Source organism: Mustela putorius, unplaced genomic scaffold, assembly GCF_011764305.1.
Source record: "Mustela putorius furo isolate JIRA1106 unplaced genomic scaffold, ASM1176430v1.1 tig00000179_pilon_pilon_pilon, whole genome shotgun sequence".
NCBI classification, from domain to species: domain Eukaryota; kingdom Metazoa; phylum Chordata; class Mammalia; order Carnivora; family Mustelidae; genus Mustela; species Mustela putorius.
Window position 1 is genome coordinate 8,849,760 of NW_025421305.1, and position 24,751 is coordinate 8,874,510.

A 24,751-nucleotide genomic window follows, 5' to 3' on the forward strand; every position below is an offset into this window, starting at 1 on the left:
TGGCCACAGTGTGAGAGATGGTGGTGGTGGAGGTCCCACCAGCTTTGAGACAGTGAGATTATTAAGGAAAGAAATGCAGTATTTCTGGGCTTAAAACAAAGGACCTGAAACCAGGCAAGAACAGTGAAATGGAGGGAGGTAGATAGGAGGGTGATAGGAATGTTCTGTTGTGTGGGACAATTTTCAGATTTTTCCTTTGGGTGACTAGATGGATTATGAAGACTTTTACTGAGAAAATAAGATGAGAGAAAAACCAGCTGGCAGGAAATTTACCTTCTGTTTTAATCAAGCTGAGTTTAAGGTCCATGGGACGTCAGGCTAGAAATTTCTTGTAAGAAATCGGCTTTAGGGAACTGGAGATCTGGGGTAGGGATGGCCATTTATGAGTTATCAGCACATGGTTGGTAGTTGAATTCATTCAGGGGTGGGTGTGCACAGACCAGGCAGCATTAGAAACAGAGCAAGGGCCGACTATTTTGGCACTCCAACATGCAAGAGGTGGCAAGAGGGCTGAACAAGAAATGGTTGGAGAACTTGGAGACAGAAGTGTCAGAAGAGCCAGTGGAAGAGATAGTTTCAAGGACAAAAGTCAGGTCTCCAATGACAAATGCTGCAGATGGGTTAAGTAAGAAGAGAACTGAAAATAAAAACCACAACAATCTCATTGTTTAGGTTATTTTTAAAGCCCCACATGGCCTTTGTCCGCCTTGGTGGAAGAACGTCTGCAGGGAAAAATGAGTAGTAGATTAAGATATGTATGTGAGAATAATGGGAACCGGCCTTTATCTCCCAAAAAGCTTAGGTGGGAGGAGGTGGGGACTGGAGGCAGACTGGATCCAGTAAGTGTTCTTAATTTTCAGTTTATTTTAAAAACGTGTGAATGTGTTTGACATGATTAAGAGCCCTGGGAAGATGCTGATAGAAGGAGCCTGGAAGTCCAGGAGAGGGAATAACCCGTGAAAAGCCATTCTTGGCTCGGAACTAGATGGAAACCGATTTCCACGCCAGAAAGATGATCGGAAACGCCATTTGTAACGTTTTCAAAGGGCCGGAGGAGGTGACTTGCCATTTATTGAGCACTCACTGGGAACCAGTCCCTTTCTCTAATATGAATGTACTGCTGGAACTGGAAGGCGTATCGACTCCGTAGCCGGATTTCTTTTCAGGAAACCGTTAATCATTAAAAAGGAATAAAAGGCAGCACTCTCTCCAGCTCAAACCCTACCGCATCTACAATCTTTTTAACATCACAAAGAACACGGCGCAGCCGGTTCGCGAGCGGCTCTGGAGTGCAGCTACCTCCCCTGCTCCGGGGACGTCGGTAACTGTCCGGTGCGGTTTCCTTCGAGCCTCAGCGCCCGCAGGAGGGGAGGTGCTCGCGGCCCCGGCAGCCGGCGTTCGGAGGGAGGCGGGCGCGGGCTGCGGGCACCGGGAGGGGAGAGAGGGAGAGGGGTGCCGGGGGCGTCTCGCGGGACTCGGGTGGCCAGCGCGCCGACCCGCCCAGCCCGGGCTTTCCCCGCTGCTCCCGGAGCTCCCGGCAGCCCGTCCCCGGGAACGCCTGCCTGCTCGCGTCCGCCGGGCCGCCCGGTGCCCGTGACCACCCGGCGGCCGCTTTCGGTTCCGCGCCTTATAAGGCCTGACAGGGGGGTCACGTGCGTCCCGGGCCGCCCGCTGGGAGGTGGGGGCGGCGGGGGGAGGGGCGGGAAGCGGGGAGGAAAAGGGGAGGGAGCCGGGGGCGGAGGAAGGAGCGAGGGGCGGATTCTGTGGCCGTGGGAGGCGGTGGCAGCGGCGGCGGGGAGCGGACCGCTCGGAGCTGGACCGAGGACGAGGAGGTGGAGGAGGAGGAGGAGGAAGGGACCGGCGCGGGGGCGGGAGAGCGCAGCGCGGCGGAAGCCGGAGACGGCGGGAGGGCCGGTGGCTGGCCCCGGGCAGGAGCCGGGGCGGCGGCGGCGGCGGCCGAGAGGACCGCGGCGAGGGAAGCGCATCCAGCGGCCCCGGCTGCGGCGGCGGGGGCCCGGGTCCCCGCGCCCGGGGGGCCGGCGGGCGCGGGCGGCGCGATGGAGCCGCAGCACGTGCGCCCCGCGCCCGGCGCCCGCAGCCCGGCCTGGGAGGAACCGGTGGGTACAGCGCCCGCGCCCACCCCCTCCCACTTCTCCTCTGCTCCCCCCCGCCCGGGCCGGGTTCCGTTCAGGAAATGGCCCGGGATGAGGTCCCCAGCTGCTTCCCAGCCGGGGCAGCGCTTCCTCCGCCGCCCGGGCTCCTCCTCGCGCGCCGCCCGGAGCGCCTTTGTCCGGCCAGCCGAGGCGCTCCCGGAGGGGCCGCTGGTGAACCGCTGACGACGGCCCTCGGAGGACCGTTTCCTTTGCTTCATCGACTCCTCAACTTTTGACTTGATTTTAGAGCACGGAGGGTAGGAGGAGGGAGAGGAGAATCCCTGACTCTGGGGGCAGCGTGCGGGCTAGGAGGAGACAGCTCTAGCCTCCCGAGACCGCGCCCTGGCAGGCACCTGGGCGCACAGGTTCCCAAGGACCGCGGCGACCACAGGCTGCTGGCGGCTGGGACCCTGGAGCCACGCCTCCTGCTAGCGGCTACGGCCCGGGGGTTCAAGGGTTTTGCCCGGGATGAAGCGGGGAGCTAACCTCGATCTCATGCACATGCCACCCAGAGGCTGGGTCATTTCAGGGACCGAGAGGAGCGTGTGCGTGTGTTTTGCGTGTGTGAGGATAAGGAGGAAGAGATCGGGGGGCTTTGGATTTGTTCCCTCAAACTCCTCCAACTTCCTTCTCTCTTCCAACTCAGACAGTCAGAACCATCTCACATCCCTCCAGGGATTCTACCCCGGAATCCCCGTCTCACTCAGAGCTCTGTAATCCCGTGTGGGCTGCCTTTTCCTTGGCATCGAATTTTGGCTCTCCACGCCCTGCCTCGATGTTTGCTACTCCGTCCTGGTTGAAATTCTTGAACCTGTCTGGAAACCCTCGTCCAAAATTTCTGGCCTCACCCGTGTTCTGTTCAACATGTTCGGATGTTCTTTTCCCAGGGACTCTGCGTGTCTGCTCAGACTGGCCCTCTGCCTGTTAAGAGTTTCTAGGTCAGGTGTCAGGCTTGGTTCTCCTTTTTCTTTTCGAGTAGGTACACTCTAGGCTCCTTTGCCCAAATGCATTTCTCTGCCTCTTGTTTCCCGACCTTTCAAAAGTGTCCTTGGACTCTGACCCATCTGTATCTGCAGCTGTCTTTGCTTTTGCAAATTTGAACATGTTGTTAGGTTGCCCATCTGCTCCTATTTCTTCTATTGTGGTTATCACTGGGGATTAAATTGTTCTTGAAACTAAAACTACAATTCTGTTTTGAAGTTTAAATCAAAGATCACGGAGAACTAAATTCATTGACCTGGTTTTGTTACTTTTTTTTTTTTTTAAGCTTTAAACGTTCCTATATGAAGTCCCTTTTGAACCCAGATGCTTTAAGCCAACACCAATCACAGTGAAAAATGCCCTGTTATATAGTATTTTGCAGAACTACTTCATGCCTAGAAAAATAGAGAAAAAGTTTAATGTTGCCTTACTTCAGGTGACAAAAATGAAAGTGCTCGTTTATTTGCCTTTAAAACCAGAGCCCTAACAGAAATGTGTGAATGAACTGTGATGCTTTCTCCAGACTGCAGAACTCTCCTTAAAAAAATTGGTTTTATTTTCTTTAAACACTGAAGGCCTTTTTATTCACTCCACAGAGATTTTATCCCTCACCTACTGTGTTCCAGGACTTTTGGATATAGCAGTTAACCCAAACACGAATCCTTGCATCTTCACAGAGCATACATTCTTAACAGAATGCCTTGTTTCATATGTTAAGAGTTGAAATTCAGACAGTTAAAAAAAAAAATCTTCAGAGATCTCATGTATGTGGCACAAAATGATACTTTGACCAAGTGATTTTATTTGCAAACCTGTGGTCATATGGGTATGTCTAATTCTAAGAATTCTCATTTAAGTTCCTTAAAAAAATGTAACCCAAGTTACTGAAAAGTGGCATAGACAAGAAACAGGGTGATAAATTGGGGGGGGGGGAGAATGCTTAAATGTTAATTTAAGTATTTGAATCGGAGGGAGGAAATATCAGCTTTGTCTAAACATGTTTTGAAAGGACACAAAATCCATCAAAATCAGGAATTCTGAACTTATCTTGGGTCAATGAGCCCTTTAAGAATCTAACCAGAGTTGGGGCACCTGGGTGGCTCAGTGGGTTAAAGAATCTAACCAAAGCTATGGCGTCTCTCCACACAACGTATCTATGCAACACGCATATAAGAATAATAATAAAATTTCAGGCGGGTCAGAATTCCTGAAGCCCAGTTGGTGGACCCTCAAAGACCATGGGCTAAGAACATCTGCTTTGACTAGGAGTCCATTTGGCAGTTATTGAAAATCTACTGTCTCATTTCAAATATCAACAATTTTAATACTTTACCATAAAAGTATACTCCTTTATATTTATAATAAGAATATTTAATATTGAATAGGAAATATTCACAACACATAGACCCTGAATTATTCCTTATTGTGTATAAAGACATACCTATAAGGATTTATTCTCTTTGTTCTTTTTTTGATGAAACCTAAAACATGATGATACGATTCTACCTAGAACTGTTCAGACAGATGAGTAAACATAATCTCAGGAACAGATGCTGAATAGTAGTAAAGAGAACAGAACTTCTGGCTTGCAATGTACCCATGTCTGGAGCTGAGGGTCAGCTACCGGGCTTCATGACATTCTTTGTATTTGGAGATAAAATGAAGTTATTGAGTTAAGTGAGGGCATTTAAATAAACAGTTAGTCTTATCATTACTCCAGCTAGGGCATCAGGCCTAGAAGAAGATAAATGTTAGCATTCGGGCTTCTGTGTATTTTCCTTAATACTAGCTTTGGGATGTAATCAAATCCGTGGGCAGAGAGGCATTACCTAAATTCCTAATCAATACAAAAATATTTTGGTGGTGGGAGGGAAGACATTTAGGGAAATAACCCTTACTCATAGATGATGTCCTAGGGTAGGGGTGGGGAGATGGGTAGCTTGAATTCCAGCCAAAACTCAGAAACTGTGGGAGTATTTACAAAGCAGACCTCAGACAGTGACACTAGGACATTAGGGTGCATTTTACTTACTAAAACTTGTTTTTTATTTCCATATGGTTTTTATCTACTTGGCTTTGATGGAATGATTCAAAACTAATAGAAAATTAACAAGGGAGGATTTTCAAAGGAAAAGGGGCCAAAATATAAATGATAGGTTACAAGCATATTTGTGCATTAGGCCTAGATGACACAAGGTTTTTTGCCTCAGGTACAGGGATGCCCCTAGGTACATGTAGCTGCTATCATGATGAATCTAAAATCTCTTATTCAAGTAACAACCCAGAAAATTTTGATGGAGTAAAGTTTTGAATGTTGAATTTCAAATATATAACAGATAGTATATTGTGGAAGTAGTTATAAAGTTTGAATGAAAGCAGACCTGTACTTATTCAGCCTGCAGTGTTCTTTGCATGGTTCCCATTGACTAGGAGTATGAGTCCTAGAATGTTACTGTTTGAAAGTCCAACTTGGGTTTTTCAGTACACAAGTATAGAGTTCTACGTATTTGTGATATAGTGTTTAACATAAAAGCATAGACCATAAGGGACTTAAAGGTTGCAAATGGATATTAAACTTTTGTGTTATAGGTAATGATCAATAAGAAGACTATAATTTAAAATATCCATGTGAATATGTGAATGCTAATATTCACAAAGTTGGTATCAGAATGAGAATTGGCTGTGATTTATACATCTTCAGAGTAATAATTTTTCCTTCTTTAAATGGGGCAGAAAGCCCTATAAAGTAGAAACCTAATTTAGTGGTAGCTCCTATTTCCATTTCATCCCAAATCCAGTGTTTCCATGGCTTATGTCCAACTTTTTAATAGCGTGTTTGTGATATGTTATGTACCAAACAAAGATTTCAGAGTAACTGTAATAAATACATAAGACTCCTCTAAGAAATTATTTGAATAAAGTCTAAAAACATCAAGTAAGGTAAAAGTCAAGGGAATCTTGTAAATTGAAGAAATAATGTAATATGCCACATATTTGAAATTTGTTTCAGTTGCCATTCTGAGCTACATTAAAATGGTTGAAAATATGGCGCTCTTGACATTGCTATTATATTTTTAGCAGAAATGAAGTGCATTGCAGGTATACGATATACAGATTGGATATTCATTCTGGAAACTTCTAATTTACAGATAACTGAAAAGAATCTAATGGATCAGGTACTTTACATTAGGTATTACTTGAAACAGTCTCCTCAGAAGAGGTAATTAAAGAAAAGAGGGTTTTCATGAACTGCCTTTTGAGGGAAATGAAGTGACATTCCTTCATTTGCCTACACACTGTTTTCACTCTGAGCATTCTATGTGCTAGGGAAACTGTAGAGCAGGGATAATTTATTTAGCATGAGTAGGCTAAGACTGGCTGTGCTTTCAAAGTCACAACCAAGTTTTAGAACTCGTTATAGGAGTCTTTGAAGAGCAGGTACAACTGAGGTTAAGTTTTTAATGGAGTATAAATACCTTCACTTTGAGGTATTAATTGCCCAGCTCTTGCACATGAAACACTTCTAAGGTATCTTTCAGCAGTTAGTGTCTGAATCAGAATGAGAAATGTATTCAGCCCTCTTCTTCAGATCTCAGGATGGGCATGGGTGTTCAACAATGTGTTTCAGTTTAATCACTCTATCTGGACTCAGGAACATGTAACTATATAAAATTTGAAAGCCTAAAGTGTGAATACAAACATAATAATTGACAAACTAACTTTTGTTGCATGGTGTGCTGAAGTGAATAGAATATTAGCATAGTGATCACCTGATTTTGACTTTGGTCCTAACTCATGATTAGGGCCTCACCATCATTAAAGGAGAGGTCTGAACTGGGTTTATTCTTTCAAAAGGCCCTTTGCTAAGTGTTCTTATCTACACTGACAAACCATTGGACTCATCAGTGACCAGACAGTTAGGTTGGGCTGAAGGCCATTACTTTGGTTATTTTTCTCTTAAAGAATTCCCGTCACAACAATATGTTCTATGTAGATCTAGAATCACATATTTACAAAACCACAAGGGCTCTTAAAAGTTTAATTTGCCTAGCTCCTTACCTTCCTAAAGAGGACAACAGAAGCTGGAGAAGTAGCTTCCATCAGTTAGTATTTCAAGGCAGCAATCTCCTGTCTTTGAAGATTCAAACAGGCACATTTTACATTTTAATCAGCAATGTGGATATATAGTATCGGGATTGAATATTGTTTCGTCTAACCTCTTCGAACTGTTAATTTTGACATAGCAATCAAATTAGTGTTGAGAGTAAGATTACAACTGAAAAGAAACAAAACTCCAATAGAATGCTAGTTTGGAGGACCCTTAAAGGTCATGTCAGCTGAAAAAGTAGAAGGTCATATCAACTGAAAAACTAGGAACGGGGACTGAAGGACACGAACACGCAGAAGAGATTAAGTGCTTTACTGAAGTGTGAAGAGTCTCCACTGTCTGGCGGGGACTTTTTGCCCTACTTAAAAACACAGCTAAGTTTAGAGTTCTCCGTGGATGACAAGAGGAATCTGTCATCTTAGTATCTTCTCCCCCAAGCCCTCCCACACCTACATGGGTTCTTTGGCGCTCAGCGTGCACACCCCGCCGTGAGGCTGCTGTTTCCAAGTGCCGGCTTAGCCCTCTCGCTTGGGACGAGTTGTGAGCGGTGGCCGCAGCCTGTTGATCGCATTTCCTCCCGCTCTGGTCCGGGTTAGGGAGTGGCTCTCCCAGGACCTCCAGTGTTTTCGTGCTCGGGCAAGGGTGTTCACATGGTCTCGGTGCATTGTTTTCTTCCAGGCAGTCTCGGCGGGCGCTTCAGTTTAGACATTTATTTTGCATTCTGTGGTCTCGGGCCGTGTGTACTCTCTTGTTTCTGCGCTCTCTCCACGCCCTTCCCAGTTTCCTGTTAGCCAAAGGGATCGCTCTTTCTGAACGAAAAGTTCTCGGAGCGGAGTGGAACCTCCCGGAAAATGCTCTTCTCTTCCGTGTGCGCCGGATGGAGGTGGGGGTGGGCCAGAAACTAAGCGCCGCGGTCGGGATTGCTGAGAGGACCCAAACCCCGAGGCAGAGGCGGGAGAGGTATGGTTCTGCCGAGATGCGCTGAGGGGTCGTGAGACAGACGAGGGGCAGCGCCCAGCCATCTGGGGAGGCGGAACTGCTTTGATTCAGTGGGAACTGTGCGGCGAGGCCCAAGGTTCTGGAGAGATTCTAGGTCTGGGGGTGGCAGGGTGTACCCAAGGGAGCCGGGAGGAAGCTGTAGGTTCCCTTTCTACTCCAGGGGCCGTCCTTGCCCTGTGAGCCAAGGGAGGGAGCTTAGCCCCTGCCCGACTGGCGCGGCTGGGCTGCGGAGGTTTCCTGCCCACCCCCTATCCCCCCGGTCCATCCTAGGGACCCCAGGCTCCCGGGGGAAGTAGTAGGTCGCCCCGGTCCCTCTGTCACTCCCATCCTCTCTACCCATGCAGGTCGTATTCTGGGTCAGGAACCCCGTGACATCCCGAGGCTGGGCACACAGGGGTCCCAAGCGGGCGGGGGTCCGCGTCTCCTGTGCCCCACTGCCCTCGCTGCTCTGGAGCTGGGTAGAGGGGCTTGGAGGGCCGCGGCTGGGAGGGCGTCTGATGCCCCGCGCCCCTTCGCCTGCGGGGGCGGCTGGGGGAGCGGAAGATGGCGGCTGCGGCCCGGCGCGGGGCTCTGGGCCCGGCTCGGACCGAGCGCACCCACTGACCGCCGCTGCCGCCCCCGCCGGGCGGTGCTGTGTCCCCACAGGAGTCGGAAAGGATGGCCGGGGCCAGCGGTCAGCACCACCCTCCGGGCGCCGCGGGAGGAGCGGCCGCCGGGGCCGGCGCTGCGGTCACCCCCGCCGCTGCGTCGGCGGGGCCCGGAGACGATTCCTCTGACAGCGAAGCGGAGCAAGAGGGACCCCAGAAACTGATCCGCAAAGTGTCCACCTCGGGGCAGATCCGGACCAAGGTGAGGCGAGCCCTCGGGCAGCGCGGAAGGCGGGAGGCTTCGGGGCGGGGAAGAGGAGCGAGGGCGCCTGGGGTGCTCGGAGCGCGCGCCGGAGATCCCGGGAACGTGGGGCGCAAGGTGAGGGCGGGGCCTGACCCGGGGGCGGGGCCGGCGGGAGCTGGACCGCCGCGCGGCCGGAAGGGATTCCCGGGCCGGCACGGGAGGCCGCCAGGGTGGGCTCCCGGGGGCTGGCGGCTGCGTTGGGGGAGCAGGGAACGATCGGCTCGGCGGGAGCGTGGGAAAATGTTGAAGCGCTCTGGAGAGTTCCCACCCAGGGAACTTAAAAGGACTGTTTTATTTTTTTGTCCTCCCGGAGTGCGGTGGTTGGGTGGAGTATGTGCCTTGCATAGGGAGCCCGGTGCAGGCCGACCAGCCAGAGATGCAAAACGCGCCCCCCCCCCTTCCCTTCCCGTGGGCAGCAGCTGTCTCCTCCCCAGGACCACTCTGAAAGGATGGGTGGGGAAGTGACAGCAGACAGCCGCCTTACCTCCCGCTGCCATTTGGAAGGCAGAAGTGCAGGCGCGACGCCTGTGTAAATGATGCTGGCGGTTGAACACCCTGCGTGACACATCAGCAAGCCAGGCTTTTGAGTAGTGGGTTCCTGCTCAGCGCGGGGTTCAGATCTTAACAGCCACGGTTATCTTAACGAAGATTAACCGCCTTGTGTAATATGTGCTGTTACTCGTGTGTCTGTAGCCGATGCTTTTGAGAGCTCAAAGTTGAAGAGTTTTAAATAGATCTTGGGCATATACGTAGGAAATGCTTACCACACTGAAGGGTTATTTATATTTTAAAGTTTTCATAGTACTTTAAAACACATCGTACTTTTGAAGTCTGTTAATCACTGGGGTACTTTAAGGAGGTTATTTGAAGAGAGCCAATGAAATTACTGGGCTTGTGTGCTCTCATTAAAAGTAAATCTGTAAAAGTTAATTTTATACTTAGTTTTATGAGAATTCGTTTTTTAAGATCAATGGACTCCTATGAGAGTAGAACTTTTATTACATGTTTATGAAATCATTTTTTTTTAGCCTGTATCCTTATTTTCTAGAATAAATAGAGGTAAGCCCATGCAAGTGGTAACAAGATGCCCTTAGCAAAGAGTCAAAGATTGCTTCTGTCATTTTTTTAACTGCCCACTGTAACTAATTTTAATAGTGACATTTTTTCATTTAATAAAAACTGTGATAACTTAAGGATTTGGATTTAATATGTTTTTAGAAGATTAAGGCTAAACAAGATAGTGACTTTCTTTTTTTTTAAAGATTTTATTTATTTATTTGACAGAGAGATCACAAGTAGGCAGAGAGGCAGGCAGAGAGAGAGAGAGAGAGGAGGAAGCAGGCTCCCCGCTGAGCAGAGAGCCAGAGGTGGGACTGGATCCCAGGACCCTGAGATCCTGACCTGAGCTGAAGGCAGCGGCTCAACCCACTGAGCCACCCAAGCACCCCAAGATAGTGACTTTCTAACAGTGCCTTTAACATCTGAAATCTCAATTTTAAAAAAGTTCATGAAACTGTGTTACTAGTGAACAAAATGGCAGGTTTAAAAAGTGGCATAATTTTTAGATTCTTATGCAATGGTTAAAATTCCATGCAAAACGTATCAAAATTTACCAGTACATTTATAATGCTTGAAAGAAAATTTGGAGATGGCTCTAATTTGAATTAACTTAAAGAACAAATTTGAGGGGGTACAATTAAAATTTGTAGGTCTCATGAATTCATGGTAATAGCTAAGTTTATATATTTTAAATTTTATATTATCTATGGTTTGGGGTAAGGCATGTTTTTAAGACTAAGAATAAATTTTTAAAGTTCATTTATTATTGGTTTTCCATTTAGCTTTCTAATAAAAATATTTAGCACAGGTTTTTTTCCCCCATGATTAGAGATAGTGATCATTAAATGAAATATTTCTTAAATTTCACAAGATGTATTGAATTTCAGAAGTCCTGCATTTTATACTAACTCATACAAGTGCATGTAACTTCATCAGCATTTTCATACATGAACAGCTGAGATCCAGGCCTAAAACTCCTGAGTCGGGTGAGCCTCAGCCTTTCTGTGTGCCCCTCCCACCTCCATCCAGACTGTATATATATGCTACAGATTTCATCAGTTACATCTCTTTATCACACATATTGATTCTCAGGGAAGAGAGCTAGTGCAGTAAGAGGATTAATAAAGTGAGAACTGCTAAATACAATACTGGTTCCTAGCCTGTATTAAATTTCCTAAATTTATTACCGGTTCAATTATGGTCCAGGTAAGAGTTAAGGGAGAAGATCTTTTAGAAAAAGACTGTGCTTGCTTGATCATCTCCACAGATGTCTAGAGGAGAATGAGACCAGGACTAGCCCAAGAGCTAGTGGGTTTTGAGACAGAAAGCAGTTCTTGGACGCTTAGGTGGCTCAGTTGGTTAAGCCTCTGGCTCTTGATTTGCACTCAATGTGGAAGTGATCTCAGGGTCATGAGATGGGATGTGATCTCAGGGTCATGAGATCCAGCCCTGTGTAGGGCTCAGCACTCAGTACGGAGTCTGCTGGAGATTCTCTCTCTCCTTCTTCCTTTGCTCCTACCCTGCTCATGCACGCATGCTCTCTAAATAAATAAATAAATCTTTAAAAAAGAAATAAAAATATTTATTAACTGAATAATGTATATATTATACAGTTACATATAATGCTTCATATATATAGGTATTATTAAAACATGTTATTTATTTTGGTTTCCTTTAAGAGCCTTATGATCATGAAGTTGTCTGGTTAGTTTAAGGTTTGGGATTAAAAAGGCCACCAAAGTAATTACCTTATTTAAAGTGTTCTTTGTTGTAAATGCTGGTTTGTGTTTTAAATAATTTGAATAATCTTAAATTAATTGTGGCATGTGGAGAGTATCCAGGTACTTCTTAACTCAAATAAGTATCGTGCGCCCGTAATAAGATATTGAACAGTGTGAGAGGCTATTCAGTGATGGGAGGGTATTCTGTGAAAAGTCAAATCTCCCTCTCACTCCAGACCTTCTAGTCTCCATCGCAGAGGCAATTGTTGGCATTTTTCTTGGTATACTTCCAGAAAATGTCTATGAATGTACATATGTTTCTTTAAAAAGTACAAGTGGGAACATTCTGTGCACAATGCTGTGTCTTGTTTGGAGTTTGAATATCATCATTTCCCTAATGGTGTGTACACATCTACCTCATTCTTTTTAATGGTGGGGAAGTATTCCATTATGGTAGGTTGAACTACATGAATTTGTGAGGTCAGTAGGTCAGAAATGGTCAAGAGTAGGTCAAAAATGGCCAAGGGCCTGGGAGGTCTGGGAAATGGGAAGACGTTGTTGAAAAGGTGCAAACGTTCAATTCTAGAATGAATAAGTTCTGGGAATCTAATGGGCAGCATAGTGACTATAGCTAACAATACTGTATTGTATCCTTGAAATTTGCTGAGAATAGATCTTAAGCATTCCTACTTTTTAAAGAAGATTTTGTTTATTTATTTATTAGAAAGAGAGAGAGAGGAAAGAGAGAGAGAACGGGGGGCGGGGGGCAGAGGGAGAAGGGAGAGAGAATCTTGAGCAGACTCGCCACTGGGCACAGAGCCCAACTTGGGGCTTGATCTCATGACCCTAAGATCACGACCTGAGTCAAAATCAAGAGTCAGATGCTTAACTGACTGAGCCTCCCAGGCACCCCTAGATTTAAAGCATCCTTAAACACGAGCACAAGCACACACACATTAATTGAGGTGCTTGCTGGTTATGTTAATTAACCTAATTGTGGTAATTATTTCACATTATGTATGTCTATCAAATTATTACATTGTATACTTTAAATATAATTTTGTTTGTCAATTATATCTCCACAAAGCTGGGAAGAAGTGGTTGAATGTGGGAAATTTCATATGGTTCGGCCTAACATGATAGATTATCATTTAATTACCTCATTCTTTATGGACCTTCTCTGTGGAAGTTCTCTATGGTTATTTTAGGACAACACTAATCTCAGTTTTGTTTATTTGTTTTGCAGTGGAGATGATGACTTTATTTATTTATTTTTATTTTTTTGACGGGAAGTTGGATTTATTGGTGGGCATGAATTTGACGGGAGGGGGTAGTGCCAAGGTTCTCATGAGTGCAGAGCCTTCCATTTGTCCAAGGGATCATAGTTAGGGATGTATTTGACCCCACAGCCATCTGGGATAAGCCCCTTTTCAGCCATGTCTTCAAATTAATCCACATTGAACTTAGTAAAGCCCCACTTCTTAGAGATGTGGCTCTTCTGGCGGCCAGGGAACTTGAACTTGGCCCTGTGTAAGGCCTCAATGACATGCTCCTTGTTCTGCATCTTGGTACGGATGGACATGATGACTTGGCCAATGTGGACCCTGGCTATTGTGCCCTGGGGCTTTCCAAAGGTACCCTGCATACCTACCTGCAACCTAAATTGGAAATAGCCATGAGGTCAGACCCCGCATCCACCCAAAGGGCTGTCTCTAAGGTCCCTTAGGGCAATCCATATAATCAACAGGCTGCATATACTACCGAGCAGGCTAATTATGATGACTTTTAAAGTAAAAAATAAGACTGGCATGCTTTTTTTTTTTTTTAAATATTTTATTTATTTATTTATTTGACAGAGATACACAGAGCAAGAGAGGGAATACAAGCAGGGGGAGTGGGAGAGGAAGAAGCAGGCTTCCTGCCGAACAGGGAGCCCGATATGGGGCTCGATCCCAGGATGCTGGGATCATGACCTGAGCCAAAGGCAGAGGCTTAACCCACTGAGCCACCCAGGAGCCCCAAGACTGGCATGCTTTTAAAATTAATCTGATTTAATAATGAAATTCTCCCATACATTTTAGTATCCTCCTCACATCCCCACTTTGTATACTCTTTGTTCTCCTTTTCATTTTTTTCTTGTTTCTTTGCCCTTGCTGTGTACTATTTTTTTCACTTTTTCCTTTCTCTGTATCAGCTAAGTAGAATTTCAGGTAGTCTCAGCTAGCTACTTGGGTGTTAAACAGTAGGTAATTTTATGGCTGACTCCGTTTCCCCAAAGGAAACAAAAATTCTTTACTTAAAAAAGTGGAAATGGTGCCGATGTGAGAAAGCCAATGGGAGCTATATTTCATTCCATCTCGTCCTCTCTCCTTATTGTTAGCTCTTATTCCTAATTCTTAGTTCTATCTTAAGGAGGAGGTTGATTTTACATTCAGATTTACCATTAGAGAACATTTTGCAGATATTTGTTAAGGACAAGACTTTCTGAAACAGCATTAATATAAACTCAGACCACCTTGGTTTTGAACATGAATGTGAAAGAAGCTTGTTTTGTGCACTTTTTTTTGCCCGATGGATACTGTTGGCCCATGAATACAGGGACTGGCTGGAGGAATCTCGGTCAGATTTGCAGACTGAGATTGTTCAACCATCGTAAGCCACGTGCTATCAACAAAGGAGCCATCTCTGACTTTTTCTGACAATGACTCATCTCCGCCAAGGTCTTAAAGCTTCATGTGTCAAAAATATCTCCTAATTAGGTTTACTGTGCTCTCATTGATCTGGCATTTCTATGTATTCTTACAGTTAATTTGGAATACTGATGGGTCTTTCTTTTTATGGGTCTTTAAATTTAGGTAACACATACCTAACCCCCTAAATGATATTCAGAACTTTGCAACATTATATCTGGGTTAAGACATTTCTTTAAGCACAGTAACAAAATAGTCATCACAATCTTCAGTTTGTACCTCGGTTTTACTTTAACATGAAAGTTGTATAAATAAATTCTTGTGCCTTTATGGTAAGGCACTATATGGAAATATTGATTTGTATTTTTCCCTGCTTAATGAGATGCAGTTGGTGCAACTAAAACATTATCTTTCACCGTAACTGTAGTTAGAGTAGTCTAGGGAAGAAATGCTCAGCATTTTTCAAATTGTAGGTGGGAGCCCATTAGTGGGCCATGATAGTTTACACCAACATTCGAAACAGAATAGATTAGAAACTATTACTCAAAACTTTTAACCATAATTCTGAATGGAATTTTTGGATGGGGTAGTGATCCAAATATGAGGAGAAGCAGAAACATGGCCAGAAGATTGTTAAGAAATGAGAATAAAATAATATTGATAGGTTTTTTTTTTTTTTTTTAAGCCATTTGAACTTGTGAAAACCTTCGTAACTGATGGGCTATACAAAAATCAGGTAGCCAGAACATGGCCCATACATTTGGCTGGTGGGCCATAGTTTTCTTTTCTTTTCTTTTTTTTTTTAAGATTTTTATTTATTTGACAGACAGACCACAAGTAGGCAGAGAGGCAGGCAGAAAGAGAGGAGGAGGAGGCAGGCTCCCTGCTGAGCGATCGATGTGAGGCTCCATCCCAGGACCCTGGGATCATGACCTGAGCCGAAGGCAGAGGCTTTAACCACTGAGCCACCCAGGCGCCCCGGGCCATAGTTTTCTGACCCCTGTTCTAGATGGTGGAAAACGGTACAGTTTGGTTTGCAACGCACTGCAAAGTTAAGGTGCTGCTCAATGCTCTCGGCATTTAAGGGACCAAATAAAGCTAGATTTCAATCCATTTAAAAATCTCATCTTTGTAGAACATTTTATTTTTAGCTTGGTTTGCGTCTTTGCTTCCATTTTAATGTGAACTAAATATAGACTGGAAACTCTGAGTCCTGGTACAGTTAATACATGGTATAACAGCTTTCTTTCCATTTTGATTACAAGTTAAACATGATATTCCATTATTAAAGATAAGAGACACAATAAATAATTTACTAAACCTTTACATCTAACTGAAGATGCCTAATTTGAAAGTATCTAAATTTAGAAAGCTCTTGCTTAGTTTAAGGTTGCATGTTTGCTGTTGTGGTAGGAGTGACAAAAGGTTATATGACACGACCATTGTCAACCACCCAGGGCTCCTTTCTGTTTCCAGGGGACAGGGTTTCACTCCTATTGGATGTGTTAGGCTTTCCTTACTCAGGAAATGTGTTTATAAGCAAAGGTTTTAATTAAAGAGAGTTTGTTTTACATCTAAGAACAGACCTTCAAAAAAGGCCGTAACATGTTAGTACATTATTTTCCCTTGGCAAATTTGTGTGGTTTTGCTGGGTATCGCGTATATTTCTCCATGAATATTTAGTCACTTGGAACACTTATATTTTTGATTTGGTTAAGTGGCTTAAAATGACCAGTAACCGTTATTGATAACAGTCTTAATTTAGGATTCAGTGCTCGTTGTTTCTGCTTCAGGTAGTCTTTTTTTTTTTTTTTTTTTCAAATGAACGTATATGGTAATAATCTCCCCTCCCCATGCTCTTTGTTATGAGGATATTTGGAAGACTATTAGGCTCTTGTTTTATACCAAAAAAATATGATTAACTTTATCATGCATGGAGTTGGAATTTCTAACCTTCTCCCTGTGCCGTTTGAGTCCCATGACTTTTTCAGACCACCAACATGTGATTTACTATAATAAATCTTTATGTATAGGCTTGGGGCATTTATGTCAGAAATTTTAAAATACATTTCTACTTAGCATTTTATTGTTTACAGAGCAGTTTCTGTAACTGAATGAACTGAATAAACAGGAGCTTATGTAACAGTTCTGCAAAATTACCTAAATTTTACAAATCATAAATCCAAGACTCAGTTTGGTATCTGCTGAGTAAATGGCAGGCTGGAACTCAAAAGCGAGACTTGTTACCATTATTCCCTGGCACAGTGGACCCAATGGTAGGTTCCAGACTCCTTTTTTCAGGAGTTCCATCAGCGTTTCGGTTTGAAGCCTTACCTCTACAGGGTACAGGCACGGATGGGGGCCGGCTGTCTCCACTTCCCTTCCCCACTCCACGCTTCCCCTGTCCCTGTCCTTCTCCTCTCTCCTCTCTCTACCCCTTCCTCCTCCTTCCTGCCCTGCCCTTCATCCGTCTTTTTAGTCTGTAAGTATATCTCTCACCAATGTTATGGATTTTATAATGTCTTTTTGCATCCGAATCCCACATTTGTTGTGACACATTTAAGAGTGTGTGTTTGCAAAGTAAATTTCTGAATAAAACATTTCAGCTGAAATTTCTCCTGATTTTAATTCCTGTTAGCAAAATCGTGGAATCACTTTGAAAAACATCTTTAGAAGGACTAAGTTAGAAGAAATGCTTTTAGGTAGCTAACTCTTCAAGTAGGTTTTCAAAGAAAACTGTTAGTTTCACTTCCATAAGGTAAGATGCTATTTTTAAAAGGTCATGATATAGTGTTAAAAAGAATTATATAAGGTAATTTTTCATGTGGCCCATTAAAACACAGTTGAGGAAAAGGTATACATAGAATTTATTTTTAACTAGTTAAGAGATGAAAATGACATTTGGGGTGCCATTTTCTCCATCTACCTATTTTATTTAAAAGAGAAATTTTGCCAAGCTGTATACCTGAGCAGGCATACTGTTTTGATTTGGATTGCTTATGTAAACTCATAGAGTACTTTAAAGTTACAACAGAGGTGCGTGGATGACTCAGTCAGTTAAGTTACGGATTCAGGTCATAGTCTCAGGGTCATGAGTTTGAGCCCTGCTTTGGGCTCAGCACTGAGTGTGGAGCCTGCTTCCGATTCTCTCTCTCCCTCTCCCTAGGCCATGATCATTCTTGCTCTCTCTCTAAAAAAAAAAAAATATAATATTAAAGTAATGTTATAATATAATGTTAGATATCATTAATATATAATAAATATAAATTTTATATATGCTTACATATATAAATACATATAATGTGTATTATAGATGCTATATGAACATAGTATATAATTATAATGTTCTGTGAACATGTTATATGCATGTTACATATATGAACATATCTCTGTAATTTGTGAAGCAGAATGGCAAAGCAAGCAGCCCTGAATCCAGTGTAAGAACCAGGATATTTCCAGGCCCCTATATCGACCCGGGTGCTCCTTCTCTTTTTTATTCCTTTGTTGCCCCTCAGTTCATTCAAAAAGATATGTATGGTGTTTCCAAGCACCTTCATAGGTGCTGGGGATTGAGCAATAAACAAAATAGACAAAAACCTCTGCCTTCTTGGAGTTCACATTGTAATACAGGCAGAAGTTATAAACTCATAAATATGTAAACTGTGTCACATATTAGGAGGTGGGAAGTGCTGTAGAGAAAAAAACACGAGTGGGGGTGGGGTTGGAAGGGGAAAGGTCTTCCTGAGAAGGTGACATCTGAGCAAAGATCTTGAGGGAATGGATCACGGACTTCTGAGGGAAAAGCAATGTAGGCAAAAGGAACAGCAGATGCAAAGATCAAGAGACAGAAGCTGTGATAAGGAGAGGGATCAGTGCGACTGAAGTTGGGGGTGGTGGGAGTCAGGGGAAGCAGGGAGAAAGTTGGAATTAGGTAAACATTGTCAATAGTAAAGTGGTACTATAGAGAAGAGTTCTTAGCTTGGGGTTCATGCATTCCATAGCATGGATGGGCTTTGGAGGGCTCCCCGCATTTTATATCTGTATATACACCCCTCAGAAGACTGAAACCATTGATTTGTAAAAGTGAATTGCAGGACGGACCATAAATGATGGATGAAAAAAAATACACATAACACTGTAACCAAGAGTTGTTGTGGCCATTTGAAGACATGCTACAGTGGGGGGTGGGTTCAGTGAAATGAATCATCTTGAGTGGGATAGGATAGCAAAGTTCCTTTCAGGAGTTAGTAGTATTGGGTTTGTATCTTGGCTCTTTCGGGTCCTACTAGGGGACCTTAGTCATGTTACTTAATGTGACAGAGAATGCTGTGCCCATCAGGTTCTATTTCTACTGTTCTTCCTGGTCCTCTGTTGGACTTCATTTCCCCCTGCAGATAGGTGGGGTTACGTGACTGAGTTCAGGCCAGGGGAATATGGATGAGAGTGACGTTTGTTGTTTGGCTTCTGAAGCGTTTTATGGGACTCTGTGTTTTGTCTCTTCTCTCACCTGCCATCTAGATGTAGATTATCTAGTGAGAGGAGCTTGGATCCTTGAATGGAGCCTCTTTGCTTCTGTCCCTAAACCTCACTGGTCACATTGGATGGTGACACTAGAAGGAAATAGACCTTTACTGTGTTAAGCCTCTGAGATTTGGGCATTGTTTGCTGTATCAGTTAGCATACTGTGACCAATATAGTTCATTCCTGTGAAGGCCAGGGTTCTCATTTACGGAACGGATATAGTGATTTTTGCCTCATAGGGTAAGTAGGTAATGAAAGATAAAGAAATACACCATATGCTTCTATATCCTTGATTTTTATAATTATTTTTTAAAATTAAAAAAATTATTTTTGAAAATTGATATAAAATCTGGATAACTCAATTATTCACAATACATGTATTTCCTAAATACCTTAATCAGTAGGGTATATAGACTGCTGTTCTTTGTTGGCTTTTTAAAAGACTTGATAAAACTATTATGTTCTATAGACCATTATTTTATCATTAAAAATAAAATGTCACATCTGGGTGGCTCAGTGGGTTAAAGCCTCTGCCTTAAGCTCAGGTCATGATCTCAGGGTCCTGGGATTGAGCCTCCCATCAGGCTCTCTGCTCAGCAGGGAGCCTGCTTCCTTCTCTCTCTCTCCGCCTGCTTTTCTGCCTACTTGTGATCTCTGTCTGTCAAATAAATAAATAAAATCTTAAAATAAAGTAAAATAAAATGTCTTTGCTACCATAAAGGGCCTTATGGATGTGTGAAAACTCACATTGCAGGAGCAATGAGGGTAAGCTTACCCTACGTGATGATTTTAGCTAGGGTTAGTCTTGTTTCTAGAGTAATGTTATGTTATACATGTCTTATGAAAAAATCCTGTAGTAGGAATGAGTGACCACTTAGAATTGATAGTGGAAATAATTGGCCTGGTAGGCTTTTAGGTGCTTTTGTGGCCAAGTCTACTTTACCCTGGAATGTTCTTCCACACTCTCCCTGTCTCCTTAAGTCCTATTTACTCCTCAGTGCACACAATCTGGCTTTTGCCCCAATCATTTTATGACAACGTCTTTTGCAAAGGTCACTACCACCTAATTGCTAAAAAATCCGGTGGTCTCCTTTTAGTTTTCACTCAACTGTATTTTGTGCCAGTTTTGATGCTGTTGACCATTTTTCTCACATCTTTCCCTTTTGTTTTCAAGGTTTGAATTTGTCTTATCTTTCTTATTAGCTTTTTACTGCCTGTCCGTCTCTAGCCCTGACTCCTTTGGCTAATGCTAAATGTTTTTGTTTCCTAGGATTCTTACTCTAAGTCTGTTTGCCTCTGTCTTAGTTAATGTGATCGATTCGATTAGACTTGTCCTACCAGCTGTACCAGTCTTTGCCTAGCCTGTGTTCTTTCCTGAGACCTGGACCTGTATCTCCTTTGCCTACGAGTGCTGACTCTAGTTAGAGACCTCTAGCCATCTCAGTCTTGACATTCTCAAACCCAACAGGTATGTTCACGGTCACCGCACCTACGAGGCACATTTTGCTTCACTACTTTTATATCCTAAAGGATTTGCCTTGTAGTTAACTTTGACTGTTTATCTTGCTGATCATCTTCATTAACTCATTTGCTGTCCATAAAAATGCATTCAGAGTCTACTGCGGCTGGCAGGGCTCCATATGAGGCAACACAGCCCCCTTCCTCATGGAGCTCAGTCAGCAGTCACCAAGTGTAGTCAGTTCTGTTTTGCTATATGTTACCTCATTTAATCTTCATAACAAAGCTGTTAAGTAGGTAGGTATAACTATTATATTCGTTTTAGAAATGAGGAATCCAAGGATTAGAAAGTAACTTGGAGGTTGCACAGCTCTCCAGGGACTGGTCTGATGCCTGGTTTCAATCTATGATGATATACTGTCCCTTTGTCTACTGGGTGTGTTTGTTGTGAATTCATCCATTTCCTTTTTTTTCTATTGCTACTTACCCTAACTTCATTAGACCTGCAAAATTTATCACTTCGATGTTTGCAGTGGATTTCCTTTTTGGTCCACTGCCAGAGTTCTCTCTAAGAGAGGGACATATGATCATAACAGATTTTGTATGAATCTTAGACATTGCCCATTGCTAGCGGAATAAAGTCTAGCATAGCTTAGTAGGTCTTTCTCAGTTTGATAGTAAAATAACGTAAAAAATCCTACTTATTAGATCTTACATTCTATCAAAGGAGTAGTTAATACCCATATAAACAAATGTATGAAGATGTTCCTAAGCATAATGAAGGAAAATAAGACAGAGTAAAGGGGGAGGGAGTGATGGGGTGTGGTATATGTGTGTGTGGATAGTATTTGGGTTGACTAGGTCCAGGAAGGACTCTCTTGGGTGAAGTGATTTTGAACAGAGATCTGAATGAAGTGACATGAACTATGCAGATATCTGGTGTTGGAACGTACCAGGCAGAGTCAGGGCCCTGGTATTCCAGTTGTGTTTTCTGTCACTGTCAAACTTTTCTCTGTTCCCAAAGTAAGGCAGGTACTGTTGTATCTCCACGTGTTTTCATGTCATATTCCGTCAACCTGAAATGTTCCTTTCCCCCCCTATTTCTCTGCCTGATTTATTTATCTATTTATTTAATTTTTTAAAAAAGATTTTATTTATTTATTTGAGAGAGAGAGAGAGAAAGCAGGAGCATGGAGAGGGGCAGAGGGAGAAGCAGGCTCCCCGCTGAGCAGGGAGATTATGACCTGAGATTATGACCTGAGCCAAAGGTAGACGCTTAACCAACTGAACTACCCAAGTGCCCCTGCCTGATTTATTTCTATGTACTATTATTTCCCAACATTTCTGAAAACATTTGAAGTGATTTATGTTCAATATTGTGTATCAAGCTTAGGTAAAATATAGATAGGACTATGAGACCAAGAATGTTAGTAGGTTAGTCTATAAAGCAGAGTGTCTGTGTCCTTCCTATCTATCTACCTATCTATCTATCTATCTACCATCTATCTATTGTTAAAGATGACTTATTAATTTGTCCCCAAGCTTCCTGGTAGCCAAAGCAACAAGATCATTTACAAAATTTTATTGTCAGAGAAAAAAATGTTTTTCTAGGTCCCAAAGGAAATGTGTCTGTCTGTTAGTCGTCCATGTTGGGGGGGTGGTCACTGAAGGATGAAGTTGATGCTTCCATCACCAATATGTGGGGCAGGATGGGATCTCATGCAAATCTGATCTGGATGCAGAATCATTTATCTGGAGGGTGCAGTAGATTCGGAAGGAGGTGCTTTTGGGAAGCTCTTTTCTGATTATTTCAGTTTTCTTCATGGAATAAGAAGCTAGATCATCCCCTGAGAATAAGATGGGGGGAGAGGATCTTAGAGATCTGGGAGAGAGGAAAAGGTGTGTAATAGGAGAATTAAATAGGAGAATAGGAGAATGGAGTAGGCATGCAGGGTAAATATCAGGAGGCATTTTAGGCACACCTGAGGCAGGTGACCATGAATTGAAGATAAACACTGTCACCCTGGCTGTGGGACCATGTTCAACTACATGGCTGTAGGCACAGAATAAATAGAGAACTAGGTTAAATCAGGGTTATGATTTGGTTAAATAAGTATGGCAGAGCAAGAGGGGATAGGGAGATTGAGGGTTGACACAGGGGAGGGTTTACAATGACAAGCTCTGGGATTTATGTTGGGTAAAGAATGAGCACTCGAGGTGTCTTCAGAAGTGACTATGGGACCAAATAGCTAAGGAAGGGTAGAAGAAAAAATCATTGCAAAGAATTAAATTTTAGCCACTCAAATTAGAGGAAGAGAGAAAGAAAACAAAGTCTACTAAAAAACTGTAGAGTTCTGGGGCACCTTGGTGGCTCAGTGGGTTAAGCCGCTGCCTTCGGCTCAGGTCATGATCTCAGGGTCCTGGGATCGAGTCCCGCATTGGGCTCTCTGCTCAGCAGGGAGCCTGCTTCCCTGTCTCTCTCTCTGCCTGCCTCTCCGTCTACTTGTGATTTCTCTCTGTCAAATAAATAAATAAATAACAATCTTTAAAAAAAAAAACTGTAGAGTTCTAATTCTTTTATTTAAAATTTTTTAAGAGAGGGAGGTGGGAGGGGTAGAGGAAGAAGGAGAGAGAGAATCTTAAGCAGGCTCCATGCTCAGTGCAGAGCTGGACTAGGGGCTCAGTTTCACAACCCTGAGATCATGACCTGAGCCAAAATCAAAGTCAGACACTTAACTGACTGAGCCACCCAGGTAGCCCCAGTTTTAATTATTTTAGGTATGCTTTACAGATGCATTAATAATAGGTTTTGCTAGGGGAAATCTCCGGATCATGTATGTATAGCTGAGGTCTCTTCATTAGTAAAACACAAAGAATATTTTACTCAGAACATGAGAATAGTTCCTCAAAGAAATAAATGGATCTGGGTTGGAATTTAAAACAACAACAATATACAAATGAAAACTTAACGTGCATTAAGTAACACATGAGTCCTAATTCTAGTCCTTACTGGTTAAGTCAGGACCCTCTCCAAGTTTGAGTTTTCTCATATTTAAATTCTCATAAGGTTCTTGTGAGGATTGAAGAGATACAGTCCTTAGCTCAGTGCCTGGCACACAGTAAGTGGCAATAAATGTTAGCCACATAGTCAAGAATCTTGAGGGGCACCTGGGTGGCTCAGTCAGTTAAGTGTCTGCCTTGGGCTCAGGTTGTGATCCCAGGGTCCTGGGATTGAGCGGGGAGCCTGCTTCTCCTCTGCTCATGATCTCTCACTCTCTCTTTCTTGCTTTCAAATAAATATATAAATAAATTAAATCTTAAAAAAAGAAAAAAAGGATCTTGAGGTGAAGGGCACTCTTTCTGAAAGGTGCTTTTGTACTTAGAAGTATGCAAGGGAGCGAGTTGCCGGTGAAATCTTCAGTCATAGTGAAAATCCCTGTGCGTAGCCTGCCTTTGGCAGGCCCAGAGTCTAAGCTGTGTAATTGTAAACCTTTTTGAAGGTTGATGGAGACGTTCTCATAGATCTAGCTAAGACTCTACAGTAGGAAGGGAAGAATGTTGAAAGAAATTCAACTTTCCCCTGGTAACACTGTTACCTCAACATCATCTATATATATCACGACAGTTCTAAATTATTACTGTTCAAGCATTCATGGTCCTTCCCCTCCTCCTCCTCCTCTTCTTCTTTTTTAAGATTTTATTTTTATATAATCTCTGCACACAACATGGGACTTGAACTCACAACCCCAAGATCAAGAGTTGCATGCTCTACCAACTGAACCAGCCAGAATCCCCTCCCCTTCTCTTCTTAAAGAGGAAGCATTCTAACACATTCCGTCAGCTCCTTCATTCTCCTTTGTTATGGAATATGATGGTGGATTTAATGAGGGGGCAGGAAAATGCTCATTCTGTGACATTATTCCCTTCAGGATCCCAGTATGTGTGGTGTAATTGAGAAGCTGGAATGAACAGGGGAAGTCACATGCTCTGACTTTCCTGTCAGGGCAAACTGTGAACATGCATGAGACATTCCCTGGGAAATATTTAGATGAAGGGGAAGGACTTGCTCCCACATGAGCAAGTAAGAGAAACAGAAGTACAATATGGATTATGGTCATCACTGTGACCCCATGTATACCTATAGGCTGATAAGGCCTAGGAACTTGAGGT

General features: G+C 43.4%; 1 protein-coding gene and 1 pseudogene across 8 annotated transcripts in view; one reads left to right on the top strand and one right to left on the bottom strand.

The window, feature by feature from the left end:
- Nucleotides 1–1,758: 1,758 nt before the first annotated feature.
- DGKH (diacylglycerol kinase eta) overlaps nucleotides 1,759–24,751 on the top strand; it is a 203,030-nt gene continuing 180,037 nt past the window's right edge. For 5 of the 8 annotated variants that reach the window (XM_045076632.1, XM_045076624.1, XM_045076631.1 and 2 more), the window contains exons 1-2: nucleotides 1,841–2,117; nucleotides 8,887–9,090. In XM_045076632.1, coding sequence (XP_044932567.1) covers nucleotides 2,058–2,117; nucleotides 8,887–9,090 — 264 coding nt within the window. In that variant the 5' untranslated portion in view covers nucleotides 1,841–2,057. The other 3 variants (XM_045076628.1, XM_045076629.1, XM_045076626.1) reach the window with 3 other exon arrangements.
- On the bottom strand, nucleotides 13,617–13,741 carry LOC123391131 (annotated as a pseudogene).